The sequence below is a fragment of the Pocillopora verrucosa genome, chromosome 12 (genome assembly GCF_036669915.1).
Source record: "Pocillopora verrucosa isolate sample1 chromosome 12, ASM3666991v2, whole genome shotgun sequence".
Taxonomy (NCBI): Eukaryota; Metazoa; Cnidaria; class Anthozoa; order Scleractinia; family Pocilloporidae; genus Pocillopora; species Pocillopora verrucosa.
Genome location: NC_089323.1, coordinates 15,874,087 through 15,892,987, shown reverse-complemented (window position 1 = coordinate 15,892,987; position 18,901 = coordinate 15,874,087). Strand labels below are relative to the sequence as shown.

The 18,901-nt window shown below is 38.4% G+C and overlaps 1 protein-coding gene and 1 pseudogene across 1 annotated transcript; both read right to left on the bottom strand.

Annotated features, from left to right (window-relative positions):
• Nucleotides 1–1,618: 1,618 nt before the first annotated feature.
• LOC131788085 (G-protein coupled receptor GRL101-like) lies at nucleotides 1,619–5,975 on the bottom strand (annotated as a pseudogene).
• A 474-nt stretch (nucleotides 5,976–6,449) lies between these two features.
• Nucleotides 6,450–10,419, bottom strand: LOC136277207 (leucine-rich repeat neuronal protein 2-like). Its single transcript, XM_066158903.1, has 5 exons — nucleotides 10,159–10,419; nucleotides 8,593–8,664; nucleotides 7,624–7,695; nucleotides 6,845–6,916; nucleotides 6,450–6,528 (listed from the first exon to the last, which is right to left on the bottom strand). Exons 1-5 carry the CDS (start codon nucleotides 10,362–10,364, stop codon nucleotides 6,450–6,452), a joined length of 501 nt encoding a protein of 166 aa, XP_066015000.1. The 5' UTR covers nucleotides 10,365–10,419.
• Between the last annotated feature and the right edge of the window lie 8,482 nt (nucleotides 10,420–18,901).

The window sequence follows — 18,901 nt, the reverse complement described above, 5'->3', positions numbered from 1 at the left end:
AACGAGTTCATGGTTGTCGATTTGACAAGATCGTCATGAATTGATGTGTTGTTGTCATCTTTCACTTGTCCTGTCAACTGTCTCGCAATCTTCCAAAAATCCTTTGGTTCTCCTTTCGCTTCACCTAACGTCTTCTTCCAGCAGTCTGCTTCCGCTCTTTTCAAAGCTTTGTTTTACGCTGTTTCTCACTTCCTTATATCTTTTCCAGTCGCCTGGATTACCTGACTTTTGTGCCTTTCGCAGCTGCTTGTATTTTTTGTTTATGATCTTTCGTATCCCTGCATTTATCCACGGCAGAGATTCAGCTTTGAAACTCTTTACGGTGGCCAATTTACTTTGTCAACTCAGTTGATAATAATAAATTACCCTGTTATACTCTTCCACCGACGCAGCACCACTGTTTCTTTAGAAACTTACCCCCTCTATGCTTATGTGAACCTAGTTATTTGCCTGCGGAAAGTTTTGATAGCACGAAAGATGCGTAAAACTTGCTCAAGGCGCAGCCAAAAGGAACTGCAGCTTCTTGAGTGCTTCAAAAACTTTCTAGGTGTTTCATATCTCGATAAATGCTCAGCTGACGTATGAACCACCCCGCCATTCCGCGTGGGTGACCGCCTGCATATTCTCCATGCGTTTCATCACACACTTCTTAAGGTGCTGACAAGGAAAATTTGTTTAACAATCAAGAGCTTTATAGTTGGTGATCATTTCCTTTATTCTTGTGACCTTAATGTGTGATTCAGGGGTGATATTGTAAGGAGAAATTAGATGCTTATCACTCTTAGGGTATAAAAGGTTATTACAAGTCGGACTGTAATTGTCTGGTTTAACTATGTCTACCGGCCACCGTAAAGAGTTTCTGATGCTAATGTTTCGAGCGTCAACCCTTTGTCGTAACCGCTTCCGTTTAATAGAGCAGTAAATTGTTTTTATTTAGTTGGATCGACGCCTACGTGATTAGTGCATTTCAGTTTAGAGTAAGATCAAGACCGTTTTAGGAAGACCGGTTGGACAAAAACCCTCGATAATTAATCAAAACCCACAGACACTGGTAAGAAACAACTTATTTTGTGTATATTTTGTTACGTGGCTGTGATTTAAAGCGAAAATTATTGTTATATGATGAAATTCGACTTTTTTTGGAGGTATTTCAATTGACACGAAGACGTCTCAAAATTGTGACCATTCTTTAAGCTATGATCGTAACGATACTGAGGTAATTTCTTGATGCGATGATTTCAGTTGGCCACTTCGAATTCGATATAAGAACGCCCCAACGAATAGGAAAAGAAGGAACGACCTTATGTTGCTTTCAGTGGTGTCTTTCGTATGCGCGTGTATCAACCCAGGATTCGAGATCCGATTTAGACCAGCCGTAAACTAGAACATAGTACTTAATAGTGTTATGAATTCGTGAGAATACTGTGAGGAAACCAAAAAATATATGCCAAAAAGCCCGTAAATTGTAGCGACAATGATGATTTAACTCCATGTTCTGACAAGGAACGTCGCTTGACTGAATTTTTTATCATTACGAGTTGCTTCGAATCGAGTTGAATAGTAAGTGAACTTTATTGATTTCAAAGGCTGACATGATCTATTCATTGTGTCTGTCACAAATTTTCACTTATCTTCACTTCATTCCGACGCCTTTTTGATATTGTAGCGAGCTGGAGTAAGGAACGACATATACATTCTCTTTAGTTCAGTTAAGTGAGCGGTTAAATTAAATATGTGTATGATCCTACTGATACGAAATCAGGCAATATCTTGTTGATCATGCATATCGTTCCTGCTTTCTTACATTCTCTCTTCCTTCCTTTCATTCTTCTTTATTTCTTTCTTTCATTTTCTTTCATTCCCCCTTCCATTCATTTTTTCCTTCTCTCATCATTTGATTCTACCTCTCTTTTCTTTCTCTTTTTTCATGATATTAACGCAAAGCTGCATCTGTTGCTTCAGCAACGAGTTTCAGAGATAGAGTCCATTCCTTGATTATGGCTTCCTTGAGAGACAGCAGGAGACTGTAACACAAATGGTTGACCACCTCTGTTCTTTTTCTTACTCATTAAAAGCCCTCTGAGAGGACGGCCTGCCAGTCTTTTAAGAGATCTAGTGAACTTGTCATTTTTAAACGCGAATATGAAAGGGTTAAGACAGGCATTCACCACCAAACAAACAGGAGGAAGCCACCACAGCAGAGTACGATTCATTCTAACATCTTCGAAAACATGTCCTCCATTTATGATAAACCACGCCAGAGCAAAATTAGGCACAGCGAAAAACACGAAACTTGTAAGAACAATCAAACTAATTCGCTTGGCTAATTGCGATTCTCTACGTGTGCCTGCCCTGCGCGCAGATTTTCGCACAACGACGAAAATATGCAAATAAAGAAATACGACGAGGAGATAGGTAAATACTAGAAACAGCAGCACTATATCGCTAATAAAAATGGAGGGTATTCTATCGGAGTTTCTGTGAAAAAGACACATTCTCCCGGGTTTCGCGTTATGTCTCATGTCAAAAATTTGCGCTAAAGTTGCTGATGTGGCGCCCGTAATCCAAGTCAGCGGGAGTGCTATTCGTAAAGCTTTGTAGCCTAGCCTTATGTCAGGGTTCATACAGAAAACGATGGCAACATATCGTTCAATAGTCATCAACAGTGACGTCAGTCCTCCATCAACTTCTGCTAAGATAAACAGGTACCTTAAGTAGGTACAGTAGATGTCCTGCCAAGCTTTGAATTCCTGAAGGTCATAGCCATGCCCGAAAGCCATTCCAAACGAGTAAATACCAATCAAAAAGTCGCATACTGCCGTCGCTGAAACCAATAAAAATGGCGGACGTCTTCGAAGGCTTTTAGTCAATACAACTGTTATAATAACCAGCATATTGGTAAAAGTTGCGATGGTTCCCAAGATGAACAAGAGAGGGCGAAGTTTTTTTATTAAATCCCAACAAATATCAAATCTATCTGGCACAGTTTTAGTCTTATTTACCACAGTAAGAGACAGGGTGCAGTTTCGTCTTTGGAAACACACCTTCCTGTTTCTCGAGACCTGAAATACAACTTGTTTTTGTTGAATCCGGGAGCATCCACCACTATTGAAGGACCTCCTTTGATTCCCTTGTGTCTTGTTTGCCTTATCTGTTTCGTTAACAGCAGATGGGTTTGTTATATTATTCCCGTCCAGGTTTCTTTGTTACATAACAAAAAAAAAAACAGAATACATAAGGAAAATTGTACAATCTCGGTCCCAGCGATTTTCTTCCACCAGGAAAGCGAGGGAGAGAGATCTTGCAAACGAGAATGATCATATCACCAAAACTGAAACAAAGTTAACTTGCTCCACCTTTGATAAGACTGGTTAGATTGTGTATCGTAAAGCCAAACCTTAAGGAATTACCACAACTAAAAGACAATGAAGGTCAGTATACCAAGGAGCCGATGTAAACTCGAAACTCATTTTTTAAAAAACTTCAAGCGCGCGAGAATGCCAATTACCAAACTGCGATTGGTCTCAGCTTTGAATACGATTGGTTGAAAAGGTGGTACGAATCTTAAGATCAATTCTGAGGTGCAGTAAACCAGGGTGAATCAAATCCTGGATTTCCCCGGCCAACACACAATTGAAAACTACTTCAGGCTATTCATCATGTTATCTGTGTTAATAGTCTGGCACCCTTACATCTAGTAGGGTTCTGAGCATGCCCATCTCGTCATGAATTAAATTCATGGCTTAAACGTTCCTATCGCTTTACTCGAGTTATTCGAGCTTTATTCTTTCAAGTATTTTCAGTCCTAAATCTCTGCTACAGAGAAACAGTTTCGATGATTTTGTTTACTAGATAACATGATTTTTCTTAGTGATAGCTCATGATTAAATTTTACTGGTTTAAAATTTATTAAAACATGTCTAGCAAAACACTTACATGGTTTTAATATTACTAAGACCCTTGAACACATCCAGAGACACAATCACAACTTTATTATATCTGAGATCGCTGCAAAATATAAAAGAAACGTTCTAGTCTAACATGCATAACTTTAAGGGTCAAAATATTTCACCCAACTTAGACAAAGAGACAAAGTAAATCTGGTATATTCAAGTTTAAACATACAGAAATTCCAGATTTCGAAGTCCGGCGAAAGCTTTAGGTTGTATGATTGTGATCGCATTATGCTGCAAGGAACTGAACAGAAAAGGACTTTCATGTACATGTATATGTATTAAACATAATACCAAGCTGTGAACGTTTATTAGATCATGACGTCATCAATAAAATAAGGGGAAATCAGCCAATTGGTTGGTTAGTTATTTATTTAAGCAGTGAGGCAGTCAGCTAGCCAGCGATCTAGGTAGTCCGTCAGTCAGTCATGACACCGTCAGGTAGTCAGTCAGTCATCAGTCACTCAGTCTGTCAGTCAGTCAGTTATCAGTCTGTCAGTCGATTAGTCAGTCAGTCAGTCACTCTGTCAGCAAGCTGCATGTCTTCAAGTCAACCTGCTAATCATCTGGTCGGCCGTCATTCAGTCAACCAGCCATACGGTCAGTCAGTCCGTAACTCACTCAGAAAGATAGTTATTCAGTCAATGATTCGGCAAAATAGTCATCAGGCGGTCAGCTGGTCAGTCAAAGAATCCGTCAATCAACAAGTCAAGGAGCAAGTCCGCTAGTCAGTCAGTTTTGGTCAGTAAGAGTCTGTCTGTTTATCAGAACGTCCGTCCGTCTGTCTGACTATTTGTCTGTCAGCCTGTTCTTCACTTAATCTGTCGGTCAATCACATTGTCAGTCAAGATCAGTCAAAAAACGTAACTGGTCAGTAACACAATCTATGGAACAACCGCTGATCTCAGCAAATTTTAAGAGCCAGTCAATCAAATGAACTGCCTAGAGAACATTCAAACAAAGAAATTTATTCGTCACTTACAGATTTTTCAGTGTCAGAACCCGAAACGCGTCATCTGTTAGAGTTTCTAGTTTGTTAAAACTCATATCCCTGAAAAGGTAGAATCAAATTGTATCTAGTCTACCAAATGCCTTTTACAAGTTATAGAAGGTCTCTTGTTAAGAACGTCAGCCACTGTGTAATATGGAGGGGAACTTGTTGCTCACTTGTCGGTCTTTCGATCTAACAACTTTTCATCTTGTCACTTAGTCACTGCGACCAGGCCTTCATTGTTAGCGTTTCGGGACGAGTGTTTCTTCGCCCGCGGGAAAGTATGAGGCGAGCGCTATAGCACCTCATTATTAGTGCCAGACTCCCGGAAAACGTCTCCCCGATTCGTTGTGGTGGTGCGTCGGTTTATGAGAGGTGTAACGTAATGATTTGGTTTTATCAACTGAGTCGTTAATATAAAGTAGCCACCATTAAGAGTTCGCTCTGACGAAGGACTAACGAAGGACTAACGCTCGAAACTTCAGCTTTAGAAACTCTTAACGGAGGTCAATTGACGTATCAACTCATGTATTTTCATATATTCACAGTCAACTCAGATGATAAAACCAAATCATAACATAAGTCAGAAGACAAGTTCTTCGTAAGAAGTTAGTCGTTCACTAAACCAACAAGACACTCGTGCAGTCCTTAAAAGTGCGTGGAAAAAGAAACTTACAGTTTTTTGAGTTTGCTAAGCCCAAAGAATGCACCAGGCTCCACAGTTGCAATGTTGTTGTGCTGCAAGTATCTGAAACAAGGAAATATTATGTAGAAAAATGAAAACTTCGGCTTTTGGGAGGGCTACCAAGTTAAGTTGAAAGAAAGGATGCCACAAGCTTCTTCTCTGTCAATGATTTAAATGTCACACAATGAAAACACTAACATTAGTGGTTTAAATAAGTTTATAAATGATTTAATACAATACTTACAATACTGTTAACTTCATCATCCCTCGAAAACAAGAAGAGGTTAAATTTTCCAGTCTATTGTGACTTAGATCTCTAAAGGCAAGGAAAAAGAGGCAGATAAGGAGAAGGGAGAGATAGAATATATGGTATTGAAAAGCGCAACGCGATCTAACAAAGTAAGATGAAAAAAAGGTCGAACTTGGCCCATTTTCCACCAGAACTTGAGGAGTTGATAAGGGAGGATACATTGTACTCACATCGGTTGTTATCAATGTGATGTAATAGCCTGGGGGGGGGGGGGGGGAGTTGCAGGGAGGGCGGGGAAGAGGGTGGAGCTTTGTATGTATGCCTTTCTTATGCCCTAAGTTGAGAAATTTACGTTTTAGGCATGTGCCGTTCTTCACAGTTTATCCTATGATGATATGATACCATACTATTCAGAGTGATGGCTATCTAGTGTAACCAATGACGAATCTTCGTTTTAAAATACTAATTTGTCAACCACATCTTAGAGTCATCTTCTGTGTTGGGTTTGGTTTTCGAAAGTGATACTAGAAATGTAAAAGTGAGCACCATCTGAAAAGTCTTGTCAAGAGCTTACAATTCAATCAATGAACGAAGTCCTTTAAAAGTCGCATTTCTCGGCAATCTTGTTATCCTATTATGACTGATAAATCTGAAAAAAAAAACAACTAAATGTTGTAGGAACATTAACGTAGTGCGCGTTTTGTCATGCGGAATAAATAGAGAATTTTTTCAAACTTCAAATCTGCAAAACCGAGAAGTCAATACATAGAGTAACACAATCACCAACGTTTTAAGTGATATGGATGCTATGTTATTATGCTGTAAACATCTAAAACAAAGTCTTGTATAGGTTAAAAGATTGTAATATCAAAAGAAGAAAATTTGTATTATGATGTGCACTAGGAGCCCATAAGTAAAGAGCTCCTGTGTGTACCTAAAAATATCAGCGATAAAGAACTACTAACAGATCTCTTAAATTGCGGAGCCCAAGGAACGTGCTGTCGTCCAAAGTTGTGATGTTGTTGTGTTGCAAATACCTATTCAAAAAAATGAAAAGAATACAAACGGCGTCTTTCCAAAATTAAATAGAGAAACTAAAGTTCTAAAACTGGAATCTGAGCCCGGATAGATCTGATTGTGGGTTTGGTGTGTGTGTGTGTGCAATTCCTCCATTCTCTCTGAAGAAGGGCTAACATTCGAAACGCCAGCTTTGAAACTATTTACAGTGGCCAATTTACATTATAAATTAACTCAGTTGAGAAAACCAAATTATTTTGTTTTATTTCGTATAATCTGATTTTGAGACGGAAAACTCTCGATTTCAAGGTTTTAGCAAGTTATCACTTGCACATGAGCTCCTAATTGTAATGCGGCCCCCCAGGGATTCCGTCAGCAACAAAACAGTAATCTGATATTTGCGGAGTTCATTCGTTGCGTTAGGAGGGATTCCACCGCTGTAACTGGGAACCCCTACAGTATTAAGATCGCAATTCCCCCCTACATTTACATTAATTTTAGCTTTGAGAAATTTGCATTATACGAAATCATTTCAGCTAATTGATATTTTTCCTTCCCCCAATGGACCTTTCTGCTTCAAAATGTAATGAATTTTAATTAAGAAGAGCCCCTCCTTTGGTCACGCCAGGAAGTGAAAGGCTCCACGTTTTAAAAATGCGTAATAGGAAAATATCACCAGGGATGAGTAATCCAGATAAGTTTCACAAGCAAATTTAAGACAACTTACAATTTCTTCAAGGAAGGCACACTACTAAACGCTCTCTTTGGCAGTTTGGTTATCGTATTATATGACAAATCCCTGAAAATAGGATAGAAAGGACTTCACATGCAGGCAGCAACAACAACCAAGCTAAGGGTCAGACACGTTTCAATTGAGCATCGTTAGAAATAAAACTTAAATAGTCTCACTAGCAAATCAGAACTGTGAACTGCTGAACACAGAACTAATGAGAACTAAATTAGATTTAGTCTTTTTACCCCAATTGAAAGTAATTTCACAACCTGAATGGCTAATTTGCCGTTGTTGACAAGAATACAGACAAAGCTGCTCACGTCAACGTGCCACACAATGGTCACGCACTGAAAGAATCGTTTTCAGTTCTTGACGTCGATATTATGTTAAAAAAATCGACGATAGTTTAACGTGTAAAGGTGGTAAGTTTCTAAAGAAACTGTGGTGCTGCGTTGATGGGAGAGTATAACAGGGTAATTTAGTGTTATCAACTGAGTTGAAAACGTAAATCAGCCACCTTATAGAGTCCAGAGGCTGACGTTTCGAGTGTTAGCCATTCGTCAGAGCGAGTGACTAAAAACGCTCGAAACGTCAGCACTTAAACTCTACGGTGGCCAATTTACGTCTTCAACTTAGTTGATAACACCATATTAGTAATTTAACGTGGTCTGTACTCTTATCGACAAAGATATTCGTTATCTTAGTGGTCAAAATTTGTTGCGGACTCATAAGATTTACACTGCCTACAATTAATACAGATTTCAACACTGCATGCAAAAGATGATACACTTTCTAGATTAGATAAACTAAGTAGACTGAGCTATCTTAACTCTCCATTGGAGATACGCTGAGGCTTGAATAACCACCACCACAACTCGTGCGCCATCACACTTACTGTATACTATTTGTTGTTTTTTTTTCTTGGAAACTACAAGATTGGCGATCTAACTTAATTTTACTTACAAGGAAATAATTCCATCCAACGGCCGTAAAAACTTTTTGTCGAGAGAAGAAATTCCATTCCTTGACAGCACCCTATGGAAGAAAGTAAAAAGGAAGGTGATAGGCGATGAAATAAAAAATTGCGCTTCTTATGGCATCAGTAATTTGTCATGACGAGCAATTTTTTTTTCAGGGTGTCTCAAGTAATTCAGAACTTCTTCGGTTTTGCTTCACATCGCTGTGCAATTGGTCCAGAAAAAATCGTGCCACCTTCTCAACCAATCAAATTCAAAACTTGAACAAGTCACGTCTTGTCCACTCGCGTTTTCCCGCGCTCTAAACATTTCGCGTGTTTTTAATTTGAGTTCTGACTGGCTGGCCCTTTTGATGTTTTCCCGCGCTCTGAATAGCCGTCGTGGATTCCTCAGTTTTGCAGAACTTGCCTCGTTTGCAAGGGCTTTGGGGTATTTCAATCTTACTATCAGCCCGATTGGATCATTATCATAATTATTATTATTATCTTCTCCTCGTGAAAACGTAAACGAAGGTAACACGCATTTCTAACCGACCCGTTCCCAGTTTTCTTAAAAATGAGATACGCTGAGTGACTTGGAATATTGTACACTACTTGCTTCTGCGATTGAAAAGTAAAACACATTTGATCTCCATTCACAAGCTATTCGCACGTTATATTGTTGTTGTTATCTTGAAGCATGTTACGTTCACACGAAGACATGATAAAAGGGGAAAAAATTAAAAATTAGAAAACTGAAACAAAGGTTTAAAATCCGCTCGTAATCAAGAGGATTAACATATTTAACACTGTCAAAACGATTTCAAAGATGATCCTCAACTGACAATCCCTAGAGCTTAGATATCCGTCGAGTTTATTGAGGATATTTTTCATTCAAGGAACAAAACTGAAAACCGTGAAGAGAATACAGGCCTTGTGAAGAGATAAATCAACTAGCTATATTAGGTTTGCTTTCTTACATCGACGTGTGAAAAAAAAAAAGAAAAAAAAAAGGAGTTTGAGAGCGACCTTCATCATCTTATTTCTCTGAGATTTCCAGAAAAAAAAATGAGGTTGAATAAACTGCCATTAACTGGATTATAAATGAATAAAATTTCCAACGACATTTGTTGAATTGTAAATGTGATGTTTTAAGAAAAAATGGAATTTGTTTTAAGTCCATAAATAAGTTGATATCAAGGAGATTTCTTGTCCCTTTTGGGAACAGACTCGATGTCCGGTCCCAACAAAGTGTTCCAAGCCGTTTTCGCGGAAGGAGAAATGGTTTCGATTGTAATTTTTATCAATTAGTTCCCTGATTAAAAATGGATAATAATATTTCACGCGGATAGGGGTATCTAGTCGTTTGTTGACTGGGTAAAGGCCACCTTTCCTGCAGCTAAAGTCGTTGATTGACTTTAACACTACAGACAGGTCCATTCGCTGTGAATTCACTAAGTCAATAAAAAGCGTCCTCTCAAAGAGAATGGCAAATTAAATGACAGACAGTTACAAAGTCTAGTTTGTACTCGGCCAGTCCTACCGCAAAATTCATCTGAAAGATATCTACTTACAAGGCGCAGATGTTGACTCGTGAAGGAATGACAATTTCTCGAAGGCGTGTTGCGTTGCAAGTCACCTCAGTCAGGTTTTTAAGTCCTCTGAAAGGACAAACTGAACATTTACAGTTATCGCTGCATGGTGTAGAAATATCAGGACCTCTTACTGCTCGGATAAAAGTCAGTGTGAGAAGTACGATTTTCTTCAGACACGAAATCATATTGTTTAGGTCAAGGCACGTTTCGCCAGTTAGGAGATCAAAACGCAGTTGCAGGTTTTTGCTTCTGGCGCACGCATTGGGAATCCCAAAGTTTATATCATAAAGGTGTTTTGTATATTAAATTTGCATTTGCTGAATTATCGATAAAATTGATCATTTATTCGTCCCACGTCATTATTGTAACAACGCAGAGTTTATTTAGAAATGCATTAGATATCGACACAAGCAGATGACGTTTAAAAGTTTCAATATGTAAACGGCTTTTTTTTCGGCGGAAATGGGAAGAAAAATAAATACTGTCTTATTAGAAGCTAACCTTATTTAGCTTAAATTTTTCGTTAACATTTTAGAAAACAGTTAAAGGTGTTGTAGTTAATTAAAAATGTTGAAAGGACGTGACTGTAAGGAAAACGAACAAATATTGTGACCAGTGATGGCTCTCATCCCTTTGTACAATAATTTCCTTCGTTTTTTACCTTGATTTAAAGTCTTGTAGTGTTTCTTTTTCTTTTTTGCTCTGAAGTGAAAATAAATGAAGTTTGTCTATTGTCTTACTAATTTAACCCAACATATTGACTTAAATATTTTCAACTGAAAGAATGAATTTTCCAAACCACTGAAATGAAGCTTTTAAGATCAAAAATATTATCAATGCAGTATTATGAATAAAATATGAGCTTCCGATTACATGACTTTTCTGGATCTTTCTCAATCAGTGTGTTTTTTTTCGATTGCAATGCTCTTGCATTTAAATGACAGAAACGAAGGTTAGCGATGATAACGTGTATGAGGCGGACAAGTAATTTTATCTATCGCTAGCGAAAATTAACTAGTTTTATGAAACCTCCCTAAAGCTAAAAATTTAACACGTTTTTCTCGATTAATAAAGTTAAAATAGTGAAAAACAACAAGGTTTTAAAAAATTGCAGCCAATGTAGCCTACGGGAAATGCTTCCTCGTTCTGCGATTTTCTGGCAAGCCGAGACGAATGTAAAGAGTTAGACATGCGTAGAAAAATAGAGATTATTCTATGGAAAGTACGCACACACTATTTTTATTCACGAGTCGCGATGTATTATAAAAAATAACGAGTGAGCGCAGCGAAGGAGTGAGTTTCTTGATGCATTGCAATGAGACATGGTATAATGTTTTTATTTCATACATACTGTGATTTTTTCTCATTAACCGACACATTTCAAAGATTGGAAGCCATTTGTTGCCCTCTACTGCGAAGTACCATCGTTCGTGTACGTTGTATTTCAAACAGTCGTTCGTTCAGTATAAACAAAATAGAGGGACACTTCCTCTCGTGCGTTTCTTGCTTCTCAACCTTTCCTTGCACTCTCCTCGCTCTATCCTTGCGTTCTCCTTGCACGCGAAAGCTGATCATTGGGAAGGGCAGGGGCCATGAGTCAAGTCATTAAATTTAATCTCGTCATAATTTTAGCAGTATGAGGTGGTTGGAACTGTCTTTCATTTCTCAGTAAGTTACTTTTTCTTAATCTGTTGGAATTTGCTTTATTCTTTATTTATGGTGTTATGTAACTTGAGAATCTGGCATGCGAAATTTTGGCTAGCAAGTGCTCAGTATTTTCTTAGCGAAAATTATTGCCGCCATCTTTGATTTTAATCGAAGCGGAAGGCTGGGGAGAGAAAGAAATTTGTACAAAGCGGACCGGATCGACGGTCAAAAATAATGCTTCTCGTCCTCCAACAGCCCCAAGCCCTACCGTCCACTCTGACCCCAAATCAAAGCTGGCCGGTCGGAAAACGATCGCGAGCCTATAACGTTAATTTGCCCTGACATTGAAAGTATTACATACAGGACATTTTCTTGAGTTACTCACTCGTCCCAGTCTTTCATCTTTTTCTGTTCTCTCATGTGTTCTCTACATTTTGCTTTACCATATTAAAAAGTTGACTATCCTCTTTCTTAAGCTAAGTCTTGACTCAGTGAAAAAGCGATTCACGAATGGGGTGGTGTGGAATAGTCAACTGTGTCTCGTCCCAGTCCTTCGAGGAGTGCTCGACTAATTTTTTTGCGCTAAGGTAATAATTCTAAATAAGATAAGAGAAACACTTGAGAAAGGCTTAAGTGTGGGTCGTTCAGTATTACCCTTCAGTCCCCATTCATAAACTAACTTGACTTAATGAAGCAAAAAAAGTTACAGTTAGGGTGTGTCCGGATTGTGCTCGTAAAATGCTGGAGTGCTGCTCACTTGAATGTCAAAAAGTTGCAAAAAAATTGCAAAAAAATTTAAAAAGTCGCTACCTAAATATCTCGATATTTTTATGTAAACGTTAATAAACTTTATCTTTTTTCTTTATCTTTTGTTCTTTACAATAATTGCTAACAACGGTCGAAAAAATAGCTTGTAAATTAACTTTAAAGAGTTTCTTGCAAATATGGGCGACATTTAAGGATCTTCTTACGTCAAACGAACAAAACACATGGTTCATTTGATGTCATTTTAGCCAATTTTTAATTGCAATATCAAATAAGGAATGAAATAGGCTAACAAACCGTTGTTCAAAACGCTAAAAGTTGCTCAAAAGTTGCCGAGCACACTCGGGGCAGGCCTAAAAACTTCTGCCATCCAGTGAAAATAAGCGGTTAAAGTCTTACAAATTTTCAGTATTCTCTCAACATTCCAAGTGGGCTATGACGCCGGTAAACCGGTGGAAAGTGTGGTATTTTTAATTTGTTATATAAAACAAACTTTAATTTCTATGGACTTTCCGGTGTGCAATAAACTCTAGGTTTTTGACCAATCAGGAAGCTTGCATTATCTCAGTTCTCATGTAATCATGACCATGTAATTCTTGTGAACGTGGATAAACTTTGCTACAGAGTCGTTACTGATAGGTCCGGTTTACAAGAAACTTAAATATTTTGTTAAATAATGATTTAACATTTCTGAATTTTTTTTTCTTTTCATTTGACACCTGGTTTGAGTTTCGGTCAAATAAATTTTATCACGTTTCATCGTTAATCCGTGATAATTATCTTTGATCGTGACATGTCTTTTGTGTTATTATGCTTTCATTGCGCAGTTTTGACTGCTTTGATGGTAATTTGTGGGTGTGTCAATGTGTTGGTTATTCAGTGGACCTTTATCTCTTTTTATCCTTCATTCAATCCGCCATAAACGCCTGGAGTGTTTACAATACCATGAATATCAACAACGATTAAATTTACATTTGATAGGCGTTGCTAAGATTTTTTTTAAGGGGGGGGGGGGAGGACACACTTTAATAACAAAGGTCACGCGATTAAAAAGACCGCGATCGAAAAAATAAATGTCAACACCTACGAAGTATTTTGAGCTCGAGATCTCTTTCGCATGACGGTTGACAAAGGCGAGGTGCGAATCAACAATCATGCATATAAATCGAAAGCTGCACAGATGAGACGGGGTTTATGTGACATCAGTTACACTGCTCTATACTAATGTCAACGCTTATCAGCCTAAATGTCTATTAGTTCGAGGTAGCGTGGACAATGATTGCTAAATATGTTGATCATCTCATCAATTTCGATCCCATAGATTCAAGCGCATTCAGCAATTTAACATTAAAAGTGGTTATCTCAGATATGATAGGGTTATGAGATCATTGGCATTTCTCGACCCTCTCTCCTCCCCCCCCCCCCAACCGCCACTCTTCCATCAACTTCGCCCCTGTACATATCTTTTATTGTGCTACAAAGAGTAATCAAAAAATATTTCCAAGACGTTTGTTATAACTTGCGGCTTATATCTGTTTGCTCTATATAAATATCGCTTGATTAAGGGCTGCGTCATGCGAGCAGAGTGCCCGGAAAAGGGACCGCATGAACTCGGCGGCTGTGTTCGGAAAAGGGATCGTAAGACTAAACCCAAACACTTTAGAGCCAGCTTGCAGTGAACGGTGGAGAGATGTCTTGTGGGTGGTGTTAACTTTTACTGGAGCCCTTTGTGTGGTCCATCTTGAAACATCAATCAAAGTTCTCTTGACAAGCTTTGTTTTCCTTTCTCGACCATTCTCGTTGCATTTTAGTTATTTTTCCTCAGCCTTGTGATGTTAGACTTCTCTTTATTTTGACGCTTGTTTTTTTTAATACAGGTTGGAATTCCCTTTGTTGCTGAAAGAAACCCCGCTCTCCATACAAAGGTTGATCGTATTTCACTCAGACGTAACCCCTTCATCCACACATCTTTACAGTTTTGTGAACTATTACCGAAATAAGGTAAACATTGTGCGGTTTTATTCAATTACATTAACCCCTAGCAGCAATTAGAATTACCTCGGGAAAAATTTTACGTTTGTAAGAAAACCACTTATCTAGGTTACTCATGATTATTATCATTATTTTTCTGAAAAGAGAAGAAAACGTAACTTAATTCTAAGACCGAATTCAGCAACATTCCCTCCCGACAATAAATCGCTGTGTAGGTTTCATTACAATACTTCTCTTAATGAATCACTAACTCAAGAATACTCTCGGAAAGTCTATCTTTGTAAAATATGCATATATTTTACGGAATATTTTCGTTTAAGTTGAGAGTGATTCGCGACATTTTAAAAGTAATTAAAACATAACATGGGCGCTGCGCCTCCGAGGCATACTTTTTTCCCTCCTTTTTCGGAATTGTGTGGGACTAATTCTATTGTGAGATATGCAGAAGCAATATAGCATTTCTCTCATTTATTGAATTCCAAACAAAGTGGGCTGATGCATTGTTCCAAGTGTAATTAATAGATGAGTTGATATCGCTTCGTCATTGCTGACAGCCGCATTTGGAAGCAGCGGTCGATATAGGCAGTGAAAGTTTTCAAATCTGACAGCAGACAGCAGACTTGTCCAAATAGCGACCTACGTTTCTGTTAAGAATACAAGAAACTTGAAAGGTAACTTTTACTTTAAGGGTAATTTTTGTGGCTACATCTTTTGAAACGTTACAATTTAAATTAAGTTGCAAGGGTCAATTACTTAGTCATGAAATATTAGTCGGCGGCTAAAACACATGGTTTCTTTTTTTCCAAGCTGTAGTAGTTTTACTGTACATGTTAACTCTTACCAGTGTTAAATATTGTTCGACGATTTGCTCGTTCGATTCGCAGCTTTCAATTGCGAACTAAAGAGAAACGTCACTAAATATTACATAATTACTTTAGTCTATCGCTTTGGTTGACATGTTTTAGATTTGGTTTCGTTCTAGCCCTGCAAAATCATCTGCGCAAGGTGGGATTCTCTTACCATTGAAGGGACTTCTCAAGTTATTGTTATTATTGGTAAAAACGAAATACATAAGTTTGTCGAGTTGCGAAGTTTGCCGCCTCCCTCACGCCTACGATCCTTCCCACTACCCACCGGAGTTAATTTTTTTTCTATCCCCAGTGTTCCTCTTCTAAGAGAACCCAAAATGGCGGTCTTCTGTTTCGCTAAAAATCGCACCAAACATCCTGGTCACCGTTAGCACAGCTGCACCGCTGGCTATGATAGAATTCAATTAATAAAATTTTCATGAAATTGCAAAGAATAGGGTGCAAAATATCTTTAGTTATGGCAATTGTCTATTACTGCTTTGAAGAATGCAAAAAATAAAAATCAATTGCGACACCAGAGGGAATCGGTGACGTGAGGACAATTGAGAGGAGAGGGTTCGTGAAAGAAAAAAAATCCCAACCCCTCCCCCGGTGTCCTCTTATGCGGATGGCTAATCATGGCTTCGTACTCTTAACCTCCTTGTCATGCTCTCTCTCGGTTCTGTTTTCCTATTCACTCATCAAAGATGCTAAAAAAAGTTAAATTGAATATTCAGGTGAGCGATGTTAGCCATGAGCTGTTTGCAACAATACGTATTTCCGATTAAACATCATCAGTCAAGCTCGTTAATGTTTGAGGCTCTTTGATGTTCGGTCAGTGAGGCCTGTTCATTATTCGATGACTTAACGTCGTGAGGTGTGTGCGTTTTGTTTGCCTCCTAAGAATCAAAGTCAACTCAGCTAGTGCATGATAGTAACAAAAAGCGAATGATTGCCATTCTTCCAGCCTTTTTTATAACGAAAATATTATATGTTATGCCTTAAAAAAAGCAGACTACTTAATACGATTATTCAATGTTTTTTTTTACTCTGAAAGGAAGGAAGTCATCGACAAGTCATCTTTGTTTGTCGGGCGGTTTGCATCCCATTATCGATCTGATGATTAACTCAAGGTCAACACGTATTAGTTTTGTATGATTCAACAAGAACAAAAACCCATTGATATCACTGAACTGTAGTATTACTGGGATGATGAAATAGCGAATTACCACGTGGTTACCGTCATACGGGTCCAGTATAATTCACATCGTTCTACCACAGTCACGCCACTTCTGGAATGTCATTTCAGATGCATGTGCTTGGCCTGCTTGAAGACAAACTGAAACGAGATTTCGTAAAGAAGTGCTAACTTGTAGTTTAACAGTTTCTTATTTCAGTTTATGAAAAAGTAACTGAATGAATGTCTAGACTTTACAGGTCAAGTTGAGGTTTCTTTGATCTTATCATTGAAGATCTGGGCGCCAGAAAAAAATTTTACTTATTGCTTTTCATAACGATTCCCGGAAAAAAAAAAAATAAGGCACGTTCGGCGGGCTTTATTCTGCCAGATGTTCAATGAAAACTCAGAGCGCATGAAGTGTGCATAACACACTCCAACGCTTCCTCATTGTTTTCTTTTTTTTTTTTCCTGTTGATAACAATGGACATTGTTCCAAAATAGGTGAGGAGGTCATTGAAATCGCTTTATAAAGTTCTAGAAATTCACAAACTGTGAATATTTCCGTGCAGTGTCTGGGTTGTAAAGGTTGAAGAAGCTTCTCTCTGATTTGATGTCATCCTAACTGAAACTGTGGCTGCAGCTGGTTGTGAGAACTTTTATCTTATTGTTCAACAGTTGTTTCGTCGGTAATCTCTCATAAATTTAATTGGTCCCTATCATGGAATTATCTAGTTAGAGACCAATTCCATACGTCTGGCTGGATCAGGCTTTCGATAAGATCTCGTTTTCATTATTGTAGCCATTACGATAGAGGGTTTTGTCGTGCCGCACTCGTCCGTCTGTTCACGAGCCCATAAAATGGCGGCCACCTGCAAGTGAAGCAGTTAGAAGCTGTAGGAAACCTTCTTAAGTGAAGTAATGTCGCCATGTGCATTTTGCTTCATCAAGCACCGATGTTGTGCTACTAAATGAGCTGAAATTATCGTCATCCGTTATCGCGATAAGAGCCTTTAAAATATGCATCTTGTCGATAATGTAGGCCCACATATTATAGATTAAGGCCACAACACTTCCATGTCACTATTCAAAGGAGTGCTATTCGTTTCCTCTGCGCTCCACGAATCTATCTCTGAAATAAAGGGGGGAGGGGTAAGTTTTAAAAAAAAAACAGTTGCTTTGTCGGTTGGGATATACAAGATATTTGGTTTTAACAACTGAATGGTCCAAAGCGACATTTCGAGCGTTAGCCCTTCGTCAGAGTGAACTAGTACGTCCAACCATCACATAAACCACGACAATTGCTTGAGAGCGTTTTCAAATTAAAAAAAAACACTTTACTAGTACTCAAAAACAAAAACCGTGAAAGTATGCTACGTTTTTAACATTTACATGGACATTTTTCCCGTCACGATTCAGGGGTTGATTGCATAACAAACACGCCAAACCCCTCAAAGGGACCATTACAACTGGAAAAATATACGTTATTGTAGCTTAGGAGTAGCCACTACAGTTCAGTCGTATAAGATTTACCACAAAAAACATCAAAACAAAACAGAACAAGAGGCGACTGGTCTACTCTGATTAAACTTAAGGGTCCGTGTCTTGTTCTGGTGCTTCTCAAGGTTCAATTGAGTTCTGTTCAGCCATGTGTCACTTAATCTCTTTTAATTGAGAAGAAAGCCCCGGTTTACTTTGTCCTACGATGCAATGTTGCTTGTCTAACTTATTCCTTGGGGGATAACAGCCGATCTGGGGAATGATTCATGCCATCGCATGCCATAAACAGACAGCACGGTTATTTAGCTCAGGGAAAATCAGCTCTCAAAAAATGAAAGATATTTATCCTTTCTGTTGCATTAAGTGAGTACACTTTTCTTCATCCAGGGTAGAGATCATAAAAGGCAGAAGGCCGAGCACGGGAAATTAAAACAACTTAGCTAGGTTAGTTCTCTTTCACTGCACTCACGGAGGGAAGCCACGCTTGTAAACTGCTGACGGTGATGGTACAAGGCGGGTTACCTTTCGTATTCGCCGCACTTTTCAGGGTTATGTATCATTGATAACCGTCTTCCATACAATGTCATCAATACAACGCTCGACTTTCTTACGAGTGTGTTTTGATGTGCTCAGCCTGAGAAATGAATCGGATATTACAACGACCTTTATATACAAATTGAGATAACTGGAACGAATGTTCTTCAACAGAAAAATTAACCTTAATCGCAAAGTCGGTAAATGTTCTAGCGCTTTTCTGGAAAACGAGACGTTAAGCTAAATTAGGCGATAAATT

Excerpts from the sequence above, each read along its gene's own strand:
- LOC136277207 (XM_066158903.1), bottom strand. The coding sequence starts at position 10,364 with ATGATTTCGTGTCTGAAGAAAATCGTACTTCTCACACTGACTTTTATC. Across the intron at positions 8,665-10,158 it reads CGAGTCAACATCTGCGCCTT|GGTGCTGTCAAGGAATGGAA; the intron begins GTAAGTAGATAT and ends TTTCTTCCATAG. Across the intron at positions 6,529-6,844 it reads CTCCGCAATTTAAGAGATCT|ATTTATCAGTCATAATAGGA; the intron begins GTTAGTAGTTCT and ends TTTTTTTTTCAG.